The sequence below is a fragment of the Heteronotia binoei genome, chromosome 5, assembly GCF_032191835.1.
Source record: "Heteronotia binoei isolate CCM8104 ecotype False Entrance Well chromosome 5, APGP_CSIRO_Hbin_v1, whole genome shotgun sequence".
Taxonomy (NCBI): Eukaryota; Metazoa; Chordata; class Lepidosauria; order Squamata; family Gekkonidae; genus Heteronotia; species Heteronotia binoei.
The window spans coordinates 172,396,729-172,417,604 of NC_083227.1; the positions used below are offsets into that span (position 1 = coordinate 172,396,729).

Below are 20,876 nucleotides of genomic sequence, written 5' to 3' on the forward strand. Positions count from 1 at the left end.
ATAAAGTAAAGTAAAGTTACATGAAGTTCATACAAGCTTTTCTGCAGTTATCCCTAAAAGGATATTTATAAGGGGCTTGTAGTTTTTTACTGGCTGTGTTTCCCATGCCTTTAAAAGCAACCTGTTGTGCAGATATTTAGCCAGTGAACTTCTTTCATACTTTTAAATAGTATGAAAGGAGTATTATTAAGGAGTATAGTATTAAGGAGGAGTTTAATTTTGGTGTCAGATAGCTGTTAAAAGCAGGACCAGTAAAATGGTGCCAAGTTCATAGTACTATCATTTCCAGTGCTGTTGAGATATACAGCAGTAATCTCCAGTAATCTCTTTCTGCCCCATACCTCTCATTCACTCACATAGAAATCTCATAGGAAGGTCAGCTGTCTACAGCTGGGGGTGCCAACTTTTCATTGGCAGAGCTCCTATGTCTGCAACAACAGTATGATGAACAGTAAAAAATTTCATCCAGTAAAAATGGAAGGAAAGAAAGAAAAAGAACGGGAAAGCAAGGGAAAGAATGAAATGGAAGGAAAAGAAAAGAAAAGAAAAGAAAGACATGGAAAGAAAGAACATAAGAACATGACAAGCCATGTTGAATCAGGCCAGTGGACCATCCAGTCCAAAATTCTCTCACACAATGCCCCAAAAGCACCAGAATGTCTACCAATGTGGCCAGGGAACTAGAAGCCCTTGCACTGTTGCTCCCCCCCCCAGCACAAAAAATACAGACAGAGCATCATTTGCAGGGAAAGAAATAAAGAAGCGGGGATAAAGGGGGGGAAAAAGCCTTACCATCAGATGACCCCAGCAGCAACAATTCTGCCCAGGGGTCGTGTGGTAAAAAAAAAAAATAGCTACTGGAATGCCCACTCCCCACCCCTCCTGGATGAAAAACACACACACACCCTTCTTTGCTGCCCAGGCCTCCTGGGGAAATCTCCCCAAAAGAACATATTGCAAGGCACATAAAAGCTCATAGCTTGAAGAACACTTCATGGGTCTAAAGTGCCAGTGAACTCCAGCTTTTCTTTCAAACACTGGGGCGGGGGGGGGGGAGAACAAAGGAGAGGCAGCCCAGCTCCTCTCTGCACAAGACAGACGTTGGGGGATAGAAGGAAGCCAAATGGAGCTCAGGCTTTGGAGCCTGTGTCAGTCTTGAAACCTAGCTTTTATCTACACAAGACAGAGACATTGGGGGATGGAAGGAAGGAAAACAGAACTCAGGCTTTGCAGCCTGTGTCAGTCTTCAAGCCTAGCTTTTATCTGCACAACACAGAGACGTTGGGAGATGGAAGGAAGGAAAATGGAGCTCAGGCCTTGCAGGCTGTGTCAGTCTTCTAGCCTAGCTTTTCTCTGCACAACACAGAGATGGTGGGGGATGGAAGGAAGGAAAACAAAGCTCAGGCTTTGCAGCCTGTGTCAGTCTTCATGCCTAGCTTTTCTCTGCACAACAGAGAGATGGGAAAGGAAGGAAGCAGAGCAGAGCTCATGCTTTGCTGGGGGTGGGGCTAGCTTTGGCTTTTCTTGTGACCTGGTATTGAGGCTTCCATGGCCTGGTATAGTGACCCTGCAAATGGGAAACGCTGATATAGAGGATGGTGTGGAATAGTTTTCTGTGGCCCCAGAAAGTAGGACCAGAACCAATGGGTTGAAATTAAATCAAAAAAGTTTCTGGCTCAACATTAGGAAGAACTTCCTGACTGTTAGAGCACTTCCTCAGTGGAACAGGCTTCCTCAGGAGGTGGTGGGCTCTCCTTCCTTGGAGGTTTTTAAACAGAGGTTAGATAACCATCTGACAGTGATGAAGATTCTGTGGATTTAGAGGGAGGTATTTGTGAGTTTCCTGCATTGTGCAGGGGGTTGGACTAGATTGTCAAGTCTGTCTATAACTCTGGCTCAGTTAAAGAGCACTCTGGGTAGAACCAAAGTATATTCAAATGCTGCTAGCTCATACCTTCCCTACCCTTGCCTTCCTGTAGTGAGTGGCCTTGCTTTGAAATGGAAAGATGTGAAAGTCTTATCTGTGCCTTCTCAGGCCTGGCTCTCGGAAGGGAGTCAGGAGCCCACTACGATCAAGGCCATGCAGCCTGAGAACGAATTGGTAACATCAATGTGTGAATGTTCCCTGCATAATCCTCCCCCCTTAGGAATCCCTTTGAAGTGTCCCTTATATGCAATGTATCTACAGGTTATTCTTTAGTCTTTTTAATACTGGCCTAGCCTCAAGTATCAGTATCAATAAAGTAGTTTCTTTGTATCAACAACGACTCGTTATTGAATCTGCCGACTTGACACTGGTGATCCCTTCCAACTCTATGATTCTAAGATTCCCCCATAAAATCAGAGTTGAAAAGTACCTCCAGAATCATCTAGTCCAACCCCCTGCCCTCCTTCTCATGACCTGCCTAAATTCACAGAATCAGCATTGCTGTCAGATGACCATCAAGTTTCTGTTTAAAAATTTCCAAAGAAGGAGAGCCCACCACCTCCCAAGGAAGCCTGTTCCACTGAGGAACCACTCTGTCAGGAAGTTCTTCCTAATGTTTAGCTGAAAACTCTTCTGATTTAATTTCAAGTTGTTGGTTCTGGTCCGATTTTTTGGGGCAACAGAAAACAACTCTACACCATCATCTATATGGCAGCCCTTGAAGTACCTGAAGATGGTGATCATATCACCTCTCAGTTGTTTCCTCTCCAGGCTAAACATACCCAGCTCTTTCAACCTTTCCTCACAGGACTTGGTCTCCAGACCCCTCACAACCTTTGTTGCCCTCCTCTGGACCCGTTCCAGCTTGTCTATATTCTTCTTAAATTGTGCTGGCCAAAACTAAACACAATGCTCTAGGTCAGGGGTGGCCAATAATAGCTCTCCACTGGCCATGCTGGCTGGGGCTGATGGGAGTTGTAGGCAAAAAAACACCTGGAGAGCTACCATTGGCCACTTCTGCTCTAGGTGAGATCTAACCAGAGCAGAGTAAAGTGATACCATCACTTTGTGTGATCTGGATATAATACTTCTGTTGATACAACCCAAAATTGCATTGGCCTTTTTAGCTACTGTATCACGTTCCTGACTCAGGTTCAGCGTATGGTCCACTAAGACCCCTGGATCCAAGGAGTCGCAGGTGATGACGGTATAAAACCCACGATTCGGAGCCGTAGATGAGGGTTGTCATCACAACCGCTTTGTAAACATTGATCTTTGTGCCTTTTTTCAGATGCTTGTTGCTCCACACTCTTTTGTGCAGTCGGCCAAAGGCACGGTTTGCCTTTGCCAGCCTGTTGTCAATCTCCTTGTCGATCTTGGCATCTGAGGAGATGATGCACCCCAGGTAGCTGAACTGCTGGACTGTCTTCAGAACTGATTCACCCACAGTGATGCAGGGAGGGTGATAATCTTCCTGGGGTGCAGGCTGGTGGAGAACTTCTGTCTTCTTCAGACTAACTTCTAGGCCGAATAGCTTGGTAGCCTCTGCAAAGCAGGACGTCATATGCTGCAGAGCTGATACCGAGTGGGAGATGAGTGCAGCATCATCAGCAAACAGTAGCTCTCGGATGAGTTTTTCCATTGTCTTGGAGTGGGCCTTTAGTCGCCTCAGGTTGAACAGGCTGCCATCGGTGCGATAGCGGATGTATACACCATCGTCATCATCTAGATCTACTGCGGCTCTTTGAAGCATCATGCTAAAGAAGATCGTAAAGAGAGTTGGCGCGAGAACCCAGCCTTGCTTTACACCTGTGCCTATTGGGAAGGGCTCCGAGAGGTCATTGCAGTGTCTGACTTGGCCTCGCTGGTCTTCGTGTAGCTGGATGATCATGCTGAGGAACCTTGGGGGACATCCTAAACGTTCCAAGATTTGCCACAGGCCTTTCCTGCTAACAGTATCAAAAGCTTTGGTAAGGTCGACAAAAGTCACATACAGAGCCTTGTTCTGTTCCCTGCATTTCTCTTGGAGCTGCCTGAGAACAAATACCATGTCGGTGGTGCTCCTGTTAGCTCTGAAGCCGCACTGGCTCTCTGGGAGGAGTTCTTCTGCAATGGTGGGCACCAGTCTGTTCAGGAGTATTCTGGCAAGGATTTTGCCTGCGATGGAGAGCAGGGTTATCCCCCGGTAGTTGGAGCAGTCTGACTTTTCCCTTTGTTCTTGTATAGGGTGATGATGATTGCATCGCGAAAGTCCTGTGGTAATTTGCCTTGTTCCCAGCAGGTGAGAAGTACTTTGTGAAGTGAGCTATGTAGTACTGTGCCCCCATGCTTCCAGATCTCTGGTGGAATTCCATCAACTCCCGCTGCCTTGCCACTTTTCAGTTGCTTGATGGCTTTAACAGTCTCCTCTAGGGTGGGGATCTCATCCAACTCTGTTTTCACCGGTTGAAGTGGGGTGAGGTGGATTGCTGAATCTTGAACTACGCGGTTGGCACTGAAGAGAACCCAAAAATACTCCGACCACCGGTTCAGTATGGATGCCTTGTCTGTGAGGAGCACTTGGCCGTCTGCACTATGCAAGGGACTCTGAGCCTGATATGATGGACCATATACTGCCTTCAGGGCTTCGTAGAACCCTCTTAAATCACCAGTGTCTGCACACAGCTGGGTTCTCTCTGCAAGCTTGGTCCACCACTCGTTCTGAATGTCTCGAAGCTTGCGCTGGAGGTTGCTACATGCAGCGCGAAAGGTTGCTTTTTTCCCAGGACAGGAGGGCTGAGCAAGATGTGCTTGGTAGGCAGATCTCTTTTTTGCCAGTAATTCTTGGATCTCTTGATTGTTCTCATCAAACCAGTCCTTGTTCTTCCTTGTGGAGAACCCGAGGACTTCTTCAGAGATCTGCAGGATGGTAGTTTTTAGGTGTTCCCAGAGTGCTTCTGGAGAAGGGTCTGTGGGGCAACTGGGGTCCTCAATTCTTGACTGGAGTTTTGCCTGGAAGGCAGCTTTAACTTCGGCTGACTGAAGGCTGCCAACCTGAAACTTCCTCTGAGGGATACCTCCTCTCCTGGGTGTGGGTTTAAAGTGAAGACAGAGATTGCAGCGTACAAGACGATGATCCGTATGACATTCTGCGCTGGGCATTACTCGGGTGTGTAAGACATCTCGAAGGTCTCTCTGGCGCACCAGAATGTAGTCGATAAGGTGCCAGTGCTTGGACCGTGGGTGCATCCAGGTTGTCTTCAGACTGTTCTTCTGCTGGAAGATAGTGTTGGTGATGGTGAGCTGGTGCTCCATGCAGAATTCTAGCAGGAGGCGCCCGTTGTCTTTGCAGTTGCCAATGCCGTGTTTGCCAAGTACTCCTTTCCAGGCTTCCGAGTCTTTACCTACTCTGGCATTGAAGTCGCCAAGGATGATCACCTTGTCTTCCATACAAGGTTGCGTAGATCAGCATAGAACTTGTTCTTTTCTGCAGGATCTGCTTGAAGGGTTGGGGCATACACACTGAAGAGTGTTCCATGCTGCTTGTTTTGAAGTGGGAGGCGCATGGAAATGATGCGATCTGAGTGACCTGTTGGCAGGTTTTCGAGTTTGGAGGCAATGGAGTTCCTGACCATGAAGCTCCTGACCAAAGGCGGCTCTCAGCCTTTGACTTACCCGACCAGTAGAGGGTATAGCCAGCACCGTGTTCTTGAAGACTACCTTCCTCAGGGAAACGGACCTCACTGAGAGCTGCTATGTCGATATTCAACCTGAGAAGTTCGTGGGCAACTAGAGCAGAGCGTCGTTCAGGGCGACCACTGCCTACTGTGTCAAGCATGGTTCTGATGTTCCAACACGCAAGCTTTAGTCTTTGCACACTTTGTGAGGCAGGTGCATGCCTTTTCTTTGTTGTTATTTTTCGATCGCAAGTAAGGATGCCCGTTGACCGCGGCTAGCCAACTGGGGGGGGGGGAGACGAGCTTTGTTTAGGCCACCTTTTCTAGGCCTCTCTCCGTGTGGAGCAAGCGGTGCTGTCCCTAGATAAGGCTGCTTGGTCGTTCAGGGTGCTGCCGAAAAATGCTTTCGTCTCCGGGTTAGCATCAGGTGACCAATACCCTGAACCGCCTACATGCAGGATCGGGACTGCGGCTTCCAGTGGCACCTTCCACTTGCCGTTTCGCCCCTTGCCCATCGCTGCAGGACTTGATGCGTTGTGGGTTGTGTGTACGGATATGCCCTTCAGGCCTGCGCAGAGGAATTTTTTAGGTGAATCGCAGTGTGCGCAGTACTGGCTCCACCCTTTCACCTGGGGGTCATCTGCCATGGCCCAGTAAGCCGGGACGCCGGCAGCGAGTCCTCCAGGTGGTAGGTGTTACATTAACGAGCTCTATCTGCCCGGGTTTGATGTTAGAGTTTTCCTTCTCTTAGGCTGGCGAGGTTGGTGGGCCCAGCCTGCCCATCCGGTTATACCGCCGGACATTCGGTCGCACCATGACGTAGCAAACTCTGTGAAAACGGGGGGGACCAGCGAGAAGGTGTTGCTACGGATGCAGTAATGCAGGAGAGGCCATTGCAGTGACCATCTGCCAGGCATAGCCAGACAGTGACCACGCGGCGTTCACTACACCGGGAGAGGAGAGGCTATGTATTGCGCATGCACTTTCCCTGGGGGGGGGTAGGATTCCCAGAGGGAGCCCACCCCCACCCCACCCCCGTCCTACAATTATGCATTCAATTTTTCCTACCTAAATGCAGAACTTTACATCTATCCCTGTTAAAGTCAATTCTATTTGTTTTAGCCCAGTTTTCCAGCCTATCGAGATCATCCTGTATCCTGACTGTTTTCTCCTGTATGTGGAAGGTTTTGCCAAGTAACATTCAGACTACTTATGAAAGCATAGGGGAAGTTTTGTTGATATGTTACTAGTTCAGACTTGTGCATGCGGATTTCTTACCAGAAGTAAAAAATGAAAACTACAGACAGCAGTAAATACTTTCAGAAAAACATGGGCTTCCTCCCACCCCGAACTTCAAAGACATAACTCTTCATGAAACAGTTCACAGTGAACTCATCGCCTTATCTCCCAGCCTGTTTCCCAGTCTTTGCCTCCAGATGGCATAAAGGAAGGAGGGGGAGAGGCCCCACATTCACAGGAAGCCGTTAACAGCCTCACTGTGAGAGGCGAAATAACCTTGTACAATAGCAGTACATAGCATACAACGTAGTAAAGCAATAACAGTTATGTTGTATGTAAACCCACTCAGGAAGTAAAACATGGCAGGAGACGTGGATTCTGACAATTTGCTACCCTTCACAATTCAGTATCATCTGAAAATTTAATAAGCATTCCCTCTATTCCTTCATCCAAATCTTTTATAAAGATATTAAACAAAACAGGTCCCAGAACAGATCTCAGAGATACCCCACTTGTCACTCCTCTCCAAGAGGATGAGGAACCATTCACAAGCACTCTTTGGGTGCAATCTGTCAGCCAGTTACAGATCCATCTAACAGTAATAGGATCTAAACTTCATCTTACCAGTTTATCAACAAGAATAGTATGTGGAACCATATGAAAAGCCTTACTGAAACAGAAGGCGATTTCCCACACAGCTTACCGAGGAGCGAAGTCCCTCCTCACCGCGCAGCATCTGCTCGGATTTCCCACCAACTGCTCCGCGGAATCAGGAAGTGCTGGACCTTTTGTGTCGCTAACTTAAACTAGGGTTTTAGCGATTTCCATTTGAGATGCAAAAGGTCCGGCACTTCCTGCTTCCGCGGAGCAGTTGGTGGGAAATCCGAGCAGACGCTGCCTGGTGAGGAGGGACTTCGCTCCTCGGTAAGCTGTGTGGGAAATCGCCCAGAGAGAAAAACCTTATCTACAGCATTCCTTTGATCCAGCAAGGTAGTAAATTCCTTAAAAAAGAAGATGAGGTTAGTCTGACATGACTTGTTCTTGAGAAATCTATGCTGGCTCTTAGTAATCACATCCATCTTTTCTAAATGTTCAAAATGACTGTTTGATGATTTGTTCTAAAACTTTTCCAAGTATAAATGTCAAGCTGACAGTTTGGTAGTTACTTGGATTCTCCTTTCCCCCCTTCTTGAAGATGGGGGCAACATTTGCCCACCTCCAGTCTTTCAGCATCTCATCTGTTCTCCAAGAAATTAACAGTAATGACCAGAGGCTCAGAAATTATGTCCCCAAACTCTTTTAGTACCTTGAGATGCAGTTCATCCAGCCCTGAGGACTTTGTTTCATTTAAAGAAAGTAGGTGTTTATTTACTACCCCTATGCTGATCCTAGGCTGCAACTCCGTTTGCTCATCATCTGTTTTTGTCATGTTGAGCACTGTTTCCTTCAGAAGGGAAGACTGAGGAAAAGTAGGAATTGAGCAGTTCTGCCCTCTCTTCATCTGTTACAATTTCACTTTCCTGTCCCTAAATGGGCCTACCATGCCTTTGCTCTTTTTCTTACTTTGAAATGCAAACCATAGCAACTGAAAACATGTGTGGTTGTTATTTATGATAATTTACTCATGGTTTGCATGCTAGTTCATACACGATGTGCTTTCTGTGTGGGAAATGGAATTGCAGCAGCAATTATTAGTTTTAATGTGTTTGTGTAAAGTGCTGTCAAGTTGCAGCTGATTTATGTCAGCTGTAGGATTTTCAAGGTCAGTGAAACCCTGTAGGTTTTTCAAGGTGAGTGAGTATGCAGAGGTGGTTTGACCCATGGGGTTTTCAAGATATAAGATGTTCAGAGGTAGTTTGCCATTGCCTACCCCTGCATCATGACCCTGGTATTTGATGGTGGTCTCCTATCCCAGTATTGACCAGGGCTGTTGAGAGCTAATGACATCAGGCTAACCTGGGCTTTTCAGGTCAGGGGTAGCTCTCCAAAAAGAATGGTAATTGTATGGTTTGGAGATTCCTTTGCAAGAATTATAGGTTTTTCTTCTCAGTGTAATCTCTTATGTTTCATTAAGTTATTGATAGCAAAAGAAGTTATAACTTTAAAAAGAGCCAGACTTTGAACAGAAGGAAAGTAGTAATGTGTGTGTAGGAACTGAGACTGAATGCCTTGTCTTCTGTTCTTGGTGGGTCAATGTCTTGCTTCCTGATCGACCTGCCTATCCAATTGCACTTGCACTTTATCTCAAAGATGGCTTGAAGCACTTCTAAGTTCCCAAATGCTCAATTTCGGGTTGCAGTTCAGGGGGTGATGGAGTAATGCTCTTTCTTAACAAGGGATCAGAAATTAATAGAGGACTATCTATAAAGTGCTCCTTTCAGCCAGGTCCTACTGTGATTGATTATGTCCTGGCTAAAGTGCGAATCAGGCAAGCCAGAGACCATTAAACTTTCTCTTCTGCTTTCTTTTTGATTAACATTTCTTCACATAACCCCGGTGGTTACATTTCTAGGTAGTTGTGCCACTGCTGGCAAACCAGCAAAACCATCACGGCTGGCCACAAGTAGTGTCTCAGGATGTTACCCGACATGTCTGCAGCCTGGAAAATGGCATTTCTGTGGTTGTTGGTCAAGTAAAAGGCAAAACTGTTCTGCTTCTCCCTGCTGACTCTGGGATGAATAAATATATAGATTTGGACAATGAGAAAAGGTGAGTTTTTTTAAAACAGGTATTGAATTAAATCTGTGTATTCTTTTGAATTATTGGTTTTGTCCTATGAAAGTTAATTCATCAACAGATCAATTTTTATTGCATTATAATATGATTTTGTTCCACTTACTAAAAGCAATGCATATTTTATACATGCTGATGTATGTTCTAGTTAACAGTGAATATTTTTGTAATACAGTTGCCTTCAGTGCTCCAAATGCCATTTTGTTCTCTTTTCAATTATTTGTTACAAAGTAGAAACTATTTTCTGGACCATTTCTTCTTGGTCAAGGTTTAAACTAGGGGTCTCCAATGTTGTGCCCATGGATACCCTGTTACCCACCAATGCCTTTCCAGGAACCTACCAAGTGTTTTTAGAAAGTGGGCAAGGCTTGAGCCCCACAGGGCTTCTGATTGGTTGTGGAAATTAAAAGCTATTCTATTAAAATAGAGCTTCTGCTTTAAATATTGAAGAGCTACTTTGAGAGTTATGCATAACCTTGCTCCCTGACATTTTGTGTTTGGCTTTGCTTCATGTGGCAGCCAATTTGTAACTGGCTCCAGGTTTTGTGGCAGCCATTTTGTTGATATGTCCATCACCCTTTGTCACAATTCCAAAGGTATCTGCAGGCTCAAAAGAATTGAGAACCCTGGCAAAAACAGTTCTGATGGTAAGTGCAGCTGACAGTGTGATACTGGGTGTTTTATTTTAAATTATCTTCACCAAGTAGTTCTTGGGTGATTTATTTTAAAATATCTTCACCTAGTAGTTGTTATAATGGAAAGAGAATTGTGGGCATGAATGATTTTGCATTTGATAAATAAGTGAGCTAGGTCAATGAAAGTGGAATCTAAATTGAATTGTACTCTCTTTGAAGTCCAGCTTTAACAGAGATTATAATTTCAGTTCAGATTGTAATTTTACAAATCTACCTTCTTATTCAGCACCCTCAAATGGAAAACAAAATTAAACTGGTTATATTTTTGCTTCTGCAGCATTGAGCAAGTGGATAAATCTATTGTGCATGCCATTGAGTCAGCAGTTATTGAATGGAGTTCTCAGGTAGAGAAAGTTCTGAAGAGAGAGTCATCAGAGCTACTTTTGGAAGGTCAAGATCCCAATCCAAAAGTGGAGCTGGAGTTTTGGAAAGTCAGGTAAATGGTTAACTTCATACTGTACTGCAGGTGTAAACAAACTAGCCAGAGCTACTGTTACACAAGGTCTGCTGCATGAAGAACCCATCGTTCAACACTAGCCCTGTTTCAAGTAGAATGAAAGGATGGGGACAGTTATTTCTGTTGATTGGACTGGAACAAAGGTGTCTGTTTGCTTATGGGGAAATGTTAGCCAGGGAAATAGAATCTGATCTGTTAAATTATACAGTAGTTTACTTCTTGTTTAGTACAAAAGATCTCTTTTATTCCATGTAATCAATTGTCCTGGGGAATATCCTGGGTAGGATCCCACAGTGGGTTTCTGTTAGGGCTACCCTTGAGACTGCCTCAGCAACTGGTTCAAAATGCAGTGGCATGGATCCTCGTGGGGACTCCATGAATGGCATGTATTCAACCTGCGCTGCGTGAGCTGCATGAGCTGCAGTGGCTCCTGTGGAGTATCAGATCAGGTTCAAGATTAACCTTCAAAACCCTTAATAGTCTGGGATCAACTTATCTTCAGGATCACCTCTCTTGGTATAGCCCCTGGAGAACACTGCATTTGGGAGATATCCAGTTGTCCTTGACCAGAGCCAGTGCATTTTTCACCCTGGTTCTCACCTGGTATAACTCTCTGCTGAATAACATCCATGCCCTGTGGGATCTGAGGAAATTCCACAGGTCCTGCAAGGCAGAGATGTTCCATCAGCCATTTGGTTGAGGATAGTAATGGTTCCATCTGTCTGGCACTCCTACTCCTTGCCTTTCCCATGAGGCAGTGGCACCACTGGAAGTTTATAATGTCATCTGTTGATCATTGTGTTTTATGCTATGTTTTAACTATGTTGTGTCTTGCATTTCGATCCCTGAATTTCCAGCACAGCGCAACTATGTGCGCTGAGGTGACTGGTGGGAGACAGCGGGTCACCTGATGTAAGGGACAATCCACCTATGAAGATCTGTGGTGGGAAGTTTGACTGGTCAGGATTGGACCTGACCAGGAATGGGGTTGTTCCGGGCAATGTATATAATCGGGGACCTGGCCCTACCATGTTGTCTTTGTGATGTACTAGCTAATAAAGGATGTTGACTGTTACTTGTGTCTGAACTCAGTACATTACACTGGTGATGAGGATGGGATCCTGTTAAGCAGCCAGCCCTCCACCTGGCCACACCACAAGCTCCATGCACCGAGCTTAGTGTTCCCCCTTCGTGCAACACAACGCATGTGGTCGAGTTCATGGCTGTGGCTCCAGGACAATCTCTCCCGGAATTCAACTCCACCCGACCTGACCTGTGGAAATCATGGGTGGACCGGCTCAACTACTAAATAGAGCCACACAAGATGGAGAGAGCAGCAGAAAAGAAGGTGCTCCTCCTGAGTTTGTGCAGGATGGAGACCATCCAGGTGATGAAACGACTCATTGCACCGACCACCCTCGCTGCAGCCACCTACGAGAACCTGATCAAGGTGACGACAGACCACTTATCCCTGCAAACGACCTACCTAGCACGCAGACATGCTTTCTATGCAAGGCCATAATGTCCATCAAAAAAGCAACCATGAAAAAAACAAGGCGGCAGCAGCCCGAGTCCGCAGCTGAGTACCTCGCCAAGCTCCGAGTCTTGCCCTGCGATGCGATTTCACGGGTGACCTGGAAGAGATCCTACTCGACCATTTCGTGGTGGGGGTCTAAGAGGAGAAGGTGCACCGTAAGTTGTTGACCATAGAAGACAAAGATATTATTCTTGCAAAGGCGCTCTGACAGGCGACGGCTTTTGAACAGGCACATCTCGGCCAATTCACAAGAGCGCACCAGGCGGCCACAGCATCGGTGTCCAATGGCTCAGATGGGGAAGAAGCACATCAGATCCATCAACAGCCATGCCGGGGTCCAAGGCCTACTGAGGCCTACCCAACCCAGGCCTGCTGAGAAGCCTGCTTCTGCCAAGTGCGCCAGCTGTGGGGATCCACACGAGCTCTGTGACTGCCCCTACCAAAACACGGATTGCAGAAACTGCGGGAAGTTGGGCCACATTGCTTGAGTTTGCCGGCCAAGGCCAAATGGAGGCACCAGTCCACGCACCACAACTTGACCGATGCACACACGACCGCCTCCTCCAGCCTCCAAGTAATGAACTTGCCCCTGGGCACCCCAGATAAGGTCAAAGTGTTGGTCCGGATTGAGGGGGCACCCTGCCTGATGGAACTGGATTCGGGGTCCTCCATCTCTATAATATCGGAGGAGTCCCTTAAAAAACTATGCTCCCGCGGCCGGCAAAATTCATTTTGAGGGACTTTCAGAAAAACCCCATCCAGATTAAGGGGTGGGCCAGAGTCAGGGTAGATTTCAAACACCTTAAGCGAGTGCTGGACATACTCGTAGTAAAGCACCAGCTCACCACCTTGCTGGGATTGCCTGGTTCAAGCTGCTGGGAATAGAAATAGTTGGGGTGAACCAAATTCAGACCCACAATTTCGACCAGGTGTGTCAGCAATTCCTGGAGAGGTTTGATGGGACTGTAGGATGTTACAAAGGGCCACCCGTAGTGCTGCAGCTCGACCCCACGGTAAGGCCCATAAGGCTGAAGGCTCGGCGGGTTCCATTCGCACTGAAACCAAAGATAGAAGCTGAATGTGATGACCTCATGACCCAGGGGGTGCTACAGCTGGTCTTCCATGCTGCTTGGGAGACCCCCATAGTCACTCCAGTAAAACCAAATGGGGACGTGCGCATATATGCAGACTATAAATGCACAATAAATAAAGCCCTCCAGGACCACCTGTCCCCCGTCCCAGTGGTTAGCCACTCCTCACATCCTTGGCCAGATCTAAGATTTTCGAGAAGCTGGACGTGGCCCAAGTCTACCAACAGCTACTGGTGGATGCACAGATTGCTGAGGCCCAGACCATAATTACACACCAGGGGGCTTTCAAGGTGCAGCAGTTGCAATTCAGGGTTAGCATGGCTCTGGGAATTTTTCAAAGCATAATGAACTCTCCTCTCAAAGGGATTCTCAGAGTACAACCCTTTTTCGATGACGTTTTGATTGAAGGCACCTGACGTCAAAAAATTTAGCCTCTGCCTTCAAGAGCTGCTGTGCCATTTCTAGACAATGGGACTTAAGGTGAAGCAGGAGAAGTGCTCCCTCGGGGTGCCGAGGGTTGAGTTCTTGGGGTTTGCAGTCGATGCTGCGGAAATCCACCCTATGGCTGACCAGAGCAATAGTCCAAGCTCCAGCCCCCACTTGCATAGTGGAGCTTCAAAGTTTCTTGGAGCTCCTGAACTTCTACCATTCCTTCTTGCCCCACAAAGCCGCCCTCACAGAACCCCTACACAGACTCCTTGATAAACACGCCTCATGGATCTGGGGAAAAAAACAGGCCACCTTTCAGGCGGTCAAGAACATCTTGGTCTAACGAGGTTCTACACCATTTTGACGAGTCCCTCACAGTGATCTTGGCCTGCGATGCTTCCCCGTAGGGTGTTGGAGCTGTTTTGGGCCATCAACTGCTGGATGGGAGGGAGGTTCCCGTGGCATATTATTTTCACACCCTGACACCAGCGGAGCGCAATTACACGCAAATCAATAAAGGGGCACTGACGATTGTGGCGGGGGTGTACAAATTCAATGACTATTTGTATGGGTGACGGTTCACGGTTGCCACAGACCACAAGCCACTTCTGGGCCTCCTTGCCTTGGATCGTCCCACCCTGCAGATCTTGTCCCAGCACATCCTGCGTTGGAATGAGTTCCTCCGGGCATACTCATACAACCCTATCTACTGCCTGGGCAAAGCAATGGGCCATGCAGATGCCCTCAGCTACCTTCCATTGTCATCACAGAACCTCGATCCAGTGCCATATCACCATGTGATGCTAATAGAGACTCTGCCAGAGAGACCCCTCCATGCCACTGAGGTAGCCTGGTCCACAAGCCGAGACCACATCCTTGCACATGTTTTGGAATGGGGAGGGGATGGCCAATGGGAAAAATTGATGTGGAGTTTAGGCCCTTTGCATCCTGCTAGGATGAACTTTCAACACACAAGGGCTTCATTCTCTGGGGCAGCAGGGTGGTGGTTGCCCCCCCACTTCGGAATCAAGTGCTCGAAGCCTTGTACGAGATGCACCCAGGGATTGTGCACATGAAGGCTCTGGCCCGTAGTTATGTGTGGTGGCTGGGGATGGATGAAGAGATAAAGGGTTGGGTTAGAAAGTGCCAGCCATGCCAAGAGTCCCGGCCAGATCTGCCCAGCATCCCCATTCACCTCTGGGAGTCTTATTGCATGCCTTGGTCCTGGCTACACCTAGACTTTACAGGGTCATACCAAGGTCAAATATTCTTCATCCTGGCTGACGCTTACATAAAGTGACCTTGGCTGCAGTTAGGGCCTTACGAAGAGTCTTTTGTACCCATGGGATCCCAGAGATCATAGTGACAGACAATGGTACTGCGTTTACCTTCAGGGCATTCCAGGAATTCCTGAATAGGTACCTTACCCAGCACATACGGTCCGCTCCCTTTCACCCGGCCACTAATGGCCAAGCGGAGTGCATGGTTCGCACCACCAAGGAGGCCCTGGGCAGCATAGTTCAGGGGGATTGGGATCACCATCTGGCAGCCTTTCTTTTTGGGAACTGGATCACCCCAAACCCAGTCACAGGCCTGAGCCCGGCTGAACTACTCATGGGCAGGAGACTAACCACCAGGCTAGATAGATTGCATCCTGACCAGTCTCCAGACCTCCACAGCTCCCCTGAGACCTGGAAAGCCACTAGGGGGTTCTTTCCAGGGAATCCGGTCTATGCAAAGAACTTTTTATGCGGTCCAGAGTGGATACCGGCCTGAGTGCTGCAGGTCCCACTCGTACGAGGTCTCGACAGAGGGGAGTCAGCTCCTCCATCGGCACATTGATCACTTGTGTCGTTGCACCCTGCCGGATGAACCAGTGGGGTCTGAGGGAGCGGGGAATGGGGACAGCGTTGGAACGCCACTGGCAGCTGCCCTACCAGCCCCAGACTTGCCGACAGCGGAACCTTACAGAGAGTGGAGTGACTTTTCTCCAGCAGGGGAGCGGGAGGAGCCTTCAATACTGTCACAGTCACAGGGCGACGCTCTTCCGGCCTCTGCCTGTGATTCCAGCAGCCCCCATTCTCCAGGTCAAACCTCTGTGGTCCCACAGGGAGCAGCAGCCACCAGCTTATTTAAAAGACTGTGTCTTGAACTAGGGGGGAAGGAGTGTTGTGTCTTGCATTTTGGTCCTTGAATTTCCAACACAGCGCGGCTACGTATGCTGAGGTGACTGGCAGGAATTAGCAGGTCACCTGACATAAGGGACAAAGGCAATCTGCCTATGAAGATCTGTGGTGGGAAGTTTAACTGGTCAGGATTGGACCTGACCAGGAAGGGGGTTGTTCCGGGCAATGTATATAATCGGGGATCTGGCCTCACCATGTTGCCTTTGTGATGTACTAGCTAATAAAGGATGTTGACTGTTACTTGTGTCTGAACCCAGTACATTATAAACTACTTCAATTATATATTTATATATTAATGCATTTTACGTTGGACATTGCCCTGAGTCCTGTTCCCACAGGACTGGGTGGTTTAAAATACGATTTAATAAACAAACAGAAATGAAAGGGGGAGTGATTTGCTCTCCCTTCATGCTGCTTCTGGGGAGGGAGTACCTTGTTCCCCAGAAGCAGCATTTCAGGGGAACATTTTCAGCTTTGGGGCTGGGGAGGCTAGAAAGCTGTGCTTTGCGTGCAGCAATCCTTCCATCATCAGAAATGTTTGATGAAATCCAAGCCTGTGGCTTTGCTGCAAGAATATTGCCTGTTGAATTGGAATGGAATGCCTTTTTTTCTCATAGTGTCATCATCTTGGTTTTGCTGTAGATGTGAGGATCTACAGTGCATTTACAGCCAGCTGAAAACAAGGCAGATCTTAATAATGATGGAGTTGCTAGAGAGAGTGCAGAGCACCTACTTCCTCGCCTTCAGGTCAATCTTCAGAGATGTAGAAGCAGGTGAGATTTTGGAAGTTCACATCATGATGTTTGAGAATGGATTGTCATCCCTCGTGAGACTGCCCTTGAGAATAATTTGGCAGCTTCAGCTTGTGCAAGTTGTGGCTGCCGGTCTGTGGGCTGATGTGAGAGGCTTCAGCTCCTTACGCCTATTTTAAATTAACCGCTGTGTGTTTCCAGGCTAAGTTCAGAATGTTGGTGTTCTGCGTTATTATTTTTTCATCCTGCTCTTCTTACAAGGAGCTAAAGGCAGCATACAACAGTCTTCCTTCCTTCATTTTATTCTCACAACAGTTCTATGAAGTAGGTTAGGGAGAAAATTAATGACTGACCCAATGTCACTCAGCAAGAGTGAACCTGTGGCTCCCAGATTCTTGTCCAACACTCTAACTATTGCACCAGAATGGCTCTCAGTGACTTAAAACTTAGTAGCTAGATACTTGAAGAACTGCCTCTCTCTTTATGAGCTCATGCACTGTCTTAGGTCCTCAGACCAATTCATTGCTGATGAGCCCCGCTAACTGAAAGGTGGTGATTTCCTCCAGGATCTCTAAAGCCCCTTCCTTGTTCATTTTCATGAGGCATTGTAAATTTTGTTTTTTTCAGGGAACTTTGAATAGAACATGCTGCTGCTGCTGCTGCATAGGGACTTTGAGCAGATGTGGAGTGATTATGGCTACTACAATCTGTTGTGTATTTTAAATACAATATATTTTCTTTTGATGACATTTTAAGTAATGCTGCCATTAGCCTGATTAAAGGTCCAGATGTTTGAAACAAATAAATAAGCGAATAATTCTGGTTGGCTGCCTGGATATCAGTTCCTAAAGAATTAGTGAAAATTGTGGCAGAAAGACTAGAGAGTGAAGGAAGAATAGCAGCAATACATTGCAAGCTATTGCAAGCTAATACTAGTGTAAGCTAATACTAGTGTAGCTAAACAGCATATGTTCAGGGCACATACCTTTTCTAAAGGCTTTGAAGAACTATAGAAATGACAAATTTGCACTCACTGTCACAAACAGAAAGCTGTACTGTTTTTAAAAAATGTTTGCAGGTGTATTCTTTAGATTCCTAAAGAATACATCCAAGTTCCATTAATTTTTCAATGTTGGCTTTTTACTGTCCTGTGTATTTGTAAGCCAAAGGAAACTTCTGTGTACTTATTTTAATTCTGAATGTATTTTGGGGGAAGGAAGTCCCATTGAATTAAACAGCGTTTATTCCAAGTGAGTGTACTTAAAACGATATCTTAAGGAATGTATACATCCCAGCATCTCTTGAGTGCAACTGTTTTCTTTGCTTTCAAAAATCACAGCATTGCTTGAAGCCCAGGACATAAACTTGCATCTAAAGCCCCTCCAATGCTCTCTAGAAGAAATCGAGAATATAGAGTTTAATGAGGTGAAGCCACTTCTTAACCAAATTCTTCATGTGGTGTGCTTTATCTGGACCACATCAAAATACTACAACACACCTGCAAGGATAATTGTACTGCTTCAAGAAATCTGCACTCTCCTTATCCGACAGGTAAGCCATGCTGTGGTTCTACCCCTTGCCCCACAGCTATTCTTGGAAAATGGAGAAAATTCTCTACTAATGATCCTCTGGGGCCTTCTGATATATAACATATTGGATTCTGCAACTAAGATTGTGTACTCTGTCAGTGAGAGCGTCCCTCAGCTTTCATCCTAAGGCTTTCCTCAACCTTAGCAGGAGTCTGTACCTGCCATTGCTGCTGTTCCAATGTAGCAGGCTCGGATGAAGCACCTGTTTATACCTCTTGATGGATCATGGTGACCTCAAAGCAGAAATGTTGTACCTAAGGGATAATCAGAGAGAGGCCCTGTTTTTTCTGCAACTCCTGCCCGCCAAGTCTGGAAAGTTTAAGTACAACAATGCTCCTTTTTCTATGGAAGGAAGCTCCATTTGTTTTTCAAATGTGTCTATGGAGTTCTCTTTGTTATTTAGTGAAATAGGCTTGGATACTATTTGTGCAAGGGCTGCAGAACAGCTTAAACATCATTATTTACGTATTCTAACATTTTAATTGTGCCCTTAGAATCATAGAGTTAGAAGGGATCTCTAGGGTCATCTAGTCCAACCCCCTGCACAATGCAGGAAACTCACAAATATCTCCCCCTATATTAACAGAATCAGCATTGCTGTCAGATGGCCATCTAGCCTCTGTTTGAAAACCTCCAAAGAAGGAGAACCTCCAAAGGAAGTCTGTTCCACTGAGGAATTGCCTAACTGTCAGGAAGTTCTTCCTAATGTTCAGCTGGAAACTCTTCTGATTTAATTTCAACCTGTTGGTTCTGGTCTGATCTTCTGGGGCAACAGAAAACAACTCCACACCATCCTCTATATGTCAGCCATTCAAGAACTTGAACATAATGATTATGTCACCTCCCAGTCATCTCCTCTCCAGGCTAAACACACTCAGCTCATTCAGCCTTTCCTTGTAAGATTTGACCTCCAAACCTCTCATCATCTTCGTTGCCCTTCTCTGGACATGTTCCAGCTTGTCTATATCCTTTTTAAATTGTGGCACCCAAAACTCAACACAGTGCTCTAGGTGCATTTAATCACAGCAGGGTAAAGCTATACCATCATTATGCGTGATCTGGACACTATACTTCTGTTGATACAGCCCAAAATTGCATTGCCCTTTTAAGCTACCACATCACATTGACTCATGTTCAGTGTATGGTCCACTAAGACCACTAGATCCTTTTCACACATACTACTGCTAAGAAAAGTCTCCTGTGAAGACAAGCCAGTTTGGTGTAGTAGTTAAGTGTGCGGACTCTTATCTGGGAGAACCAGGTTTGATTCCCCACTCCTCCACTTGCAGCTGCTGGAATGGCTTCAGGTAAGCCATAGTTCTTGTCCTTGAAAGGTCAGCTGCTGTGAGAACCCTCTCAGCCCCACCCACCACACAGGGTATCTGTTGTGGGGGGAGAATATATAGGATATTGTAAGCCGCTCTGAGTCTCTGATTCAGAGAGAAGGGTGGGGTACAAATCTGCAGTCTTCTTCCACCATCCTAAAATTTTGCATTGGATTTTTCCTAACTAAATGCAGAACTTTACATTTATCCCCATTAACATTCATTTTATTTGTTTTAGCCCAGTTTTCCAGCTTGTATCCTTACTCTGTCTTCTACTGTATTTGCTACTCTTCACAATTTAGAATCATCTGCAAATCTAATAAACATTCCCTCTATTCCTTCTTCCAAATCATTTATAAAGATGTTGAACAAAACAGATCCCAGGATAAATCCTTGGGGCACGCCACTTGTCGTTCTTCTCCAAGAAGATGAGGAACCATTCACAAGCACTCTTTGGGTATGATCTGTCAACCAGTTACAGATCCACCTAACTCTAATAGGATCTAAACCACATATTACCAATTTGTCAACAAGCATAGTATGTGGAACTTTATCAAAAGCCTTACTGAAATAAAGATAAACTATGCCTACAGCATTCCCTTGATCCAGCACTTTCTCAAAAAAAGAGATCAGGTTAGTCTGACATGACTTATTCTTGAGAAGTCCATGCTGGCTCTTAGTAATTACAGCCATCCTTTCTAAATGTTCCTGGACTAACTGATGATTTGTTCTAAAACTTTTCCAGGTATAGATGTCAAACTGATGGGTTGGTACTTACCTGGATCCTCCTTTCCCCCCTTCTTGAAGATGGGGACAACATTTGCCTGCCTGCAATCTTCTGGCACCTGTTCTCCAAGAATTCTCAAAAATAAGGGCCAGAGACTCAAAAATTACACCCACAAGCTCTTTTAGTACCCTGGGATACAGTTCAAAGTCCCTGAGGACTTTGTTTCATTTAAAGAAACTAGGTGTTTATGTACTACCCCATGCTTATCCTAGGCTGCAACTCCCATCATTCATCATGTTGAGCACCTTTGCCCTCGGAAGGGAAGACTAAGGAAAGTATGAAATGAGCAGTTCTGCCCTCTGTTCATTACCTGTTACAATCTGACTTTCCTGTCCCCACAATGGGCCTATCATGTCCTTGCTCTTTTTCTACTTTGAACTTAAGAAAAGAACCCTTGTTTGTTGTTTTTAGCATCTCTGGCTAGCCTCAGCTCATACTGAACTTCAGCTTTCCTAACTCTCTCTTTACAAATA

At 46.2% G+C, this 20,876-nt stretch overlaps 1 protein-coding gene across 1 annotated transcript in view; it reads left to right on the forward strand.

Annotated features, from left to right (window-relative positions):
* Positions 1 to 20,876, forward strand: part of DNAH9 (dynein axonemal heavy chain 9) — a 636,923-nt gene that overhangs the window by 5,485 nt on the left and 610,562 nt on the right. The window contains exons 3-6 of the mRNA XM_060238867.1: positions 9,335 to 9,531; positions 10,528 to 10,686; positions 16,593 to 16,723; positions 18,042 to 18,253. Of these exons, the coding sequence (XP_060094850.1) occupies positions 9,335 to 9,531; positions 10,528 to 10,686; positions 16,593 to 16,723; positions 18,042 to 18,253 (699 nt within the window). The remainder of the gene's footprint in view (positions 1 to 9,334; positions 9,532 to 10,527; positions 10,687 to 16,592; positions 16,724 to 18,041; positions 18,254 to 20,876) is intronic.